Source organism: Phoenix dactylifera, chromosome 5 (assembly GCF_051530095.1).
Source record: "Phoenix dactylifera cultivar Ajwa chromosome 5, Ajwa_hap1_PhDact_Kaust_v1.1, whole genome shotgun sequence".
NCBI classification, from domain to species: Eukaryota; Viridiplantae; Streptophyta; class Magnoliopsida; order Arecales; family Arecaceae; genus Phoenix; species Phoenix dactylifera.
This window is the reverse complement of record NC_143194.1, coordinates 3,718,847-3,724,622: the sequence shown is the minus strand read 5'-3', so window position 1 is coordinate 3,724,622 and position 5,776 is coordinate 3,718,847. Positions and strand designations below refer to the sequence as shown.

Here is a 5,776-nt window from a genome sequence, read left to right as displayed (position 1 = left end):
TGAATAAACCATCCTCTAACAAGCAATTATCAACAATAATATTATTCAAGGAAAGGTTTACAAATGACCATCCAAATGAAACGGTATATCCAAAGAAAGTAAGTTTAGAAACAGATATCAAGTTTCTTGAAAATCCAGGTACATAGAAGGTATTTTCTAGATACAAAATATGGCCAGTCTTTAAGGTCAATTTGAACGTTCTAACAGCTTCCACAAGTGAACGCATCTTATTTCCCATTATGATGCTTCGTTCACTTTTCGTTGGAATTCTTTTGTTCAACAATCCCTGCAAAGTTTTACATATATGGATAGTAGCAATAGAGTCAATCCACTATGTATTATGAGGTACATCAATAAAATTTGATTCATAACACACTAAGGAAAGAAAAGTACCTTTCTTTTCGAGCCATTCTTGTACTTGGTGCAGTCCTTTTTCAAATATCCCTGTTTTCTACAGAAGAAGCACTTTCTTTGCTTTTTGTCAGTCATTTTAGCTGACACTTTCATTTTCTTCTTCTTGACAGGAATATGATGATGGGTACCGCTGACCTCTTTATGTCCTTTTCCTTTATGAGAGGTGAGATAAACACTCTCTTGCCTCTCTTGTTTTATTCTCCGCTCCTCACCAACACACATGGCTAGAAGTTGATTCATAATCCATTTTTCTGTATGTGTGTTGTATGAGATCTTAAATGGTGCATACTCCATAGGCAGAGAATTAAGAACAAAGTGTACAAGAAAAGTCTCTGACATGTCTACTTCTAATGATTTTAATTGGGCAGCGATGTCATGCAATTCCATAATGTGCTCGCGTATGCCACCATTATCATTATACTTTAAGGAAGCAAACCTTGATATTAAGGTGCTGGCTAGGGCTTTCTTTGAACTCACAAATTGCTCTTCTACTGCTGTTAAGAATTCTTTTGCAGTTTTGCAATCAGGAATTGAGCCCCTTATCTTTCTGGAGATATGATTTTGTATGAGTAAAAGACTTAAGCGGTTTGACCGCTCCCACCTCTCATACAACTTTTTCTCTTCTGGCATAGTTTCCTCCGTGGGGACAGATGGCATGTCTTCACGAAGTGCCAGATCAATATCCATGCACCCTAAAGTAAATGTCAGTCTTTCTTTTCATTCTGAGAAATTTGAATCATTAAGTATTGGGATGCATGATGTAGATTGTGAAAAAACTATCGGAAATAAAGCTGCAAAACATATGCTTACTATCAATATGCATGCTATAATTATGCTAAAACCTTATCTAAATCACTAACCTATATTAGCAATTTAGTGAGTAAATCAAAATTAACTTTACATGATTTACCCCTTTACGATAAAACTAATGCATTAAGTATGATATTTAATGAACTTTATATATCTAGTGGGAAAAATCCAAAGAATAATGGCCAGATCAGCTCCAGATTGGTGGTGAAGCACTAGGCTCACTTAAGTACCAGCCTTTCTTAGGCACGTATGCCTTTTTGACAAGCTTTTCTTAGACACCGTTATTCAATGGATAAATTTTACTAGATATTGTTCAATATTAATAAAGAATTCAAGACCTTTGGGCAACAAGATTTCATCATAAATATTATACTAATAACATTATTTTATCCCATCATTAACTTTGTATAATGACTTCCCTTTGGGGCCGGTTCATTATATATGATGCAACTATTCAATTTCATGAGATGGTGATAAAAGACTCTTTTTGATTAAATTAAAATAAAACATTCTAAAATTTATGGGATGCTTTGGCTCGTCACCATAAATATGCAAAAATTTAATCATTTTTTATGTCTTTTCCTACATAAGATGCTTTGGCTCGTCTCATGCATATATTACCCTTTTATCATGAAAAAATGAATAATATAAACAATCATGTATCATCATAAGAAAGCATCTAAATTGATCATTTATGTAATAAATTCATTATAGGGACCAATATGTAATAATTATTGTACCGTTTTGTAATGGATCCTAAGTACAGGATCAAATAAATATACTTTAGGACCTTTCTGTAATTTAACTTCCGGCTGGGGACCATAGATGAATTTCGGAAGCCCCTTTTTTAGAATAACATATTGTCAGGGGTTTCTCTGCAAAACGCACAGTTTAGTCAAAAGGATTCGGATTTCGGGTTGCGGGTCGAAACCCAATAACCCGGAACTTGTTAATCTTTCACCCCTTTTTTTATTTAAATGGATTCGGATTTCGAGTTGGATTCCATGCCCGAAATTCGAAACCCATCTCTTCATGTTCTTCCCCAAATCGTGATGGGAAAAGAGGGAAGGGTCAAATCCGGTGAGCCATCCTCTCCCAAACGACGCCGGTGGCTCATGCCTCTGACCGCCCAAACGACGCCGGCGCCCCTTGCCATTGGCCTCTCCGGCCATATGGGAGGAGGAGGGGAAACGACGGCGTGAAGACCCGTCCCCTTTACACGGTGGCGCGGCCGCTAGCCGGCCCATGCAGCCACCGGTGGCTTCCCCAGCCACCTCATGGGAGGAGGGTACGACGGCAGAAGCCGGAGCGCCGCTGTCCTTCCTCCCTTCTCTCTTCCGTTTTTTTTTTCCTTTGCCCGTGGTGGCCATGGCGGCCACGGCGGGTTGCAGCCGCTGCCGGCTCGCCGGGGGGGTGGGCCGTAGCAGCGGCCGGGGACACGATGGCTGGACGGTGGCCCTGTTGGCCACCGGTTAGGACGGGGAGGGCCGCGACCAAGACCTGCCGCAGCGGCGGCCATGGCAGCGGCTCTCCCTTCCTCATTTTCTCAAGCAGAGGTGAAAGGAGGGAAAAAGAGATGAAGGTTTTAGTCCTACATCGCCCAAATGAAAGTTATTCATTGCTTAATATGGGCAAAACTTTCATCCCATGATAGGAGTTTAGTCCCACATCGGCCAGATAAAATTTTTTTTTGATGTTTAAATAACATCGGATTCTTCTTTTTCTCTGTCCAGCAAATCAAATAGGTATAGTTTATTTTGGAATCCACCCGATACCATTGATGGAATGATTAACTCGCTAAATCCATCTTGAATTGAACTTTGAGATGCGTGCAATCTGATCTGCAGCTGCGATCAAACGAGATTTGCTCTGATCTGGATAGAGATTAGCAAGAGATCTTCTGGAGAGATAGCTCCTAATGCGTGTATTAGAGAAGGGGTCTAACAGGCTATTTATAGCCCTCTCCAGGGACCAAACGCCGTGGTTAGTTACACCCATGAAGAGTCACCCCCCATCAAGGCAATCTTTCACTGCCGTGCAATTACCTCAATGTTCTTGTGATTATCAGGATTTATAAGTGACACTTGTCAAGATGTGGGTTCTAATTAAATGGAATCAGGGTTTAATTAAACAGGATCCAACATCTTCTCCCTGTACACTTTTAAAACGATGTAGTATTATCCTTCACAATGCATGCCATGCATAGCACTGCTTTTAGCTGAATCCTATCAATACACAATGCCTCTGTTTGCAGGATTCTAGCTTCTTAAATTCTTAAAGTTTTTCACCATGTTTTAATGTGTTGATAAACTAATAGCAGTAATCTTTTAGCTAATCTTAATTTTTTCTTACTATGTAAGAATACTATTATCCACTCCCCTCCCCCTTTTTTTTATTTATTTATTTAAAACATATATACGTCTTTGGTCCTGTAGCTAATTTTTCCATCGGGAGATGTCTGACCACTGCTTCCATCTGAAGAGAGAATCCCAGAGATAACCTTATCCTATCATCCCAGAACCAGAAGTATCCACATAGGATTCAGATGCTGACCTGATATCTCATAGCCACCTCCTAACCCCTCATCTTCCCATCCATCTCCCACCTTTACTTCCACTCCCTTCTCTTCATCCACACTAAAGCCACCACCCACATCACTCTGTCCACCACCCTGCCTTACAGTAGCCACCACTTCTCAATGGCCGCTACTGCAGCTGCAGTGACTATGGCGACGTCCTCGCCTTCCTTCATTACCCAGAGGAGAACCTTATTAGGGTCCAGTGCCTTGTTCCATCCAATGAGACCCTTACCAAGGGCCACCATTTCTATCAGCAGATCCCACTGCCACCTTGTGGTCCGGGCATCATCATCATCATCATCATCATCGACAAAGGAGAAGGCAGTAGCCGGGCTAACAGCTGCAGCTTTGGCTGCTGCCCTGGTGATCCCAGACATGGCAGAGGCAGCACAGCCAGGGATCTCACCATCACTGAAAAACTTCCTGCTCAGCATCGTTTCTGGTGGCGTCGTGCTCGGCGTCATTGTTGGGGCGGTTGTTGGAGTCGCCAACTTTGATCCTGTCAAGCGGAGCTGAAAACCAGCAAATTATAATTAATTTGAATATATGTTCTCTGATGTTGTTCGATTTTTCTATAAATCATTGTAACTTTGCATCGCCGGCGTTATTTGTAAGTGGTACTTCCAAGCTATATTACTTGAACCTTGTGGGAAAGATTTCTTTGCTGTGAGTTAACTGCCTCTCCTTTTATCTGCTTTTTGTTCTTTTTTTTGTTTTGAATCTGTTTCGTGCAAAAAGATGTAATCTTAATACCCAAAGCTTCATCGGAAGCAGGTTTAATCTACCGACGGGTAATCTGAAACTTACTGAATCTGGTGACTTGGTGAAATGAGTTATCATTGGTGGAAAGGAGCTTCAATTAGAACTCCAATTACACTTTAAGAAGTCATCAGCAAATAATTGTTTGGGATTTGGAATTTCCAAATTGGAAAAGTTCAAGGCTTCGAAATGAGATATTAGGAAGAGATGGAACCCTCCGTACAGAGCAGTGCAGGAAAAGGAAGAAAACTCAAAATTTAAGTCCATAAAAGCAGGAATCTTGTCTCGAGGTTATAGCTGAACATAAAAAATTTGGGAGAAGGATTTTATACATTTTTAACAGAAGAAGATCCTACTACCTAAGCTATGTCTTCTTTAGATGCTCCATTTTGGAAGGAAGCTATAAAAAGTGAGATAGAGTCTATTATTCAAAATAATATTTGGGAGTTAACTGATTTACCTCCTGAAAATAAAGCTATTGGGTGTAAATGGGTGTTCAAGAAGAAGTTAAAATCTGATGGAAGCATAGACAAATACAAAGTCAGACTAGTAGCTAAAGATTTTACACAAAAGAAAGGAATAGATTACTTTGATACATATTCACATGTATATAGGATAACTAGGATTAGAATTTTAGTTGCCTTAGCATCGGTGCATAACCTAGTGATTCATCAAATGGATGTTATGACTGTCTTTCTAAATGGAGACGTAGATGAAGAGATATATATGGAGCAACCTGAAGGTATTGTAGTTAAAGGTCAAGAACATAAGGTCTGTAGGTTGGTTAAATTCTTGTATGGTTTAAAACAAACTCCTAAGTAATGACATGAGAAGTTTGATAAGGTGATTTTAGAATATGACTTTAAGATTAATGAATAAGATAAGTAGTGTGTGTACTGCAAAGAGAGTACTGGAGAACATGTGATCTTATGTCTTTATGTTGATGATATATCAATATTTGGGACAAATTTAGAGATAGTAAATGATGTTAAGTCTTATCTTTCTAGAAAGTTTGACATGAAGGATTTAGGAGAAGCCTATGTAACTTTAGGAATGAAGTTGGAAATAATACCTAAAGGAATTACACTTAATCAAACTAGTACAATAGAAAGGATGTTAAAAAAGTTTAATTATTTTGATTGTAAACCTATATCAATACCATATGATCTAAATGTGCATTTGAAGAAACATAATGGTGAACCAGTATCTCAATTG

At 39.2% G+C, this 5,776-nt stretch overlaps 1 protein-coding gene across 1 annotated transcript; it reads left to right on the top strand.

Moving 5' to 3' along the window:
* The first annotated feature begins 3,763 nt into the window (after nucleotides 1-3,763).
* Nucleotides 3,764-4,477, top strand: LOC103704889 (uncharacterized). The gene has a single exon (XM_008788375.5). It carries the CDS (start codon nucleotides 3,923-3,925, stop codon nucleotides 4,316-4,318), a length of 396 nt encoding a protein of 131 aa, XP_008786597.2. The 5' UTR covers nucleotides 3,764-3,922; the 3' UTR covers nucleotides 4,319-4,477.
* The last annotated feature ends 1,299 nt before the right edge of the window (nucleotides 4,478-5,776 follow it).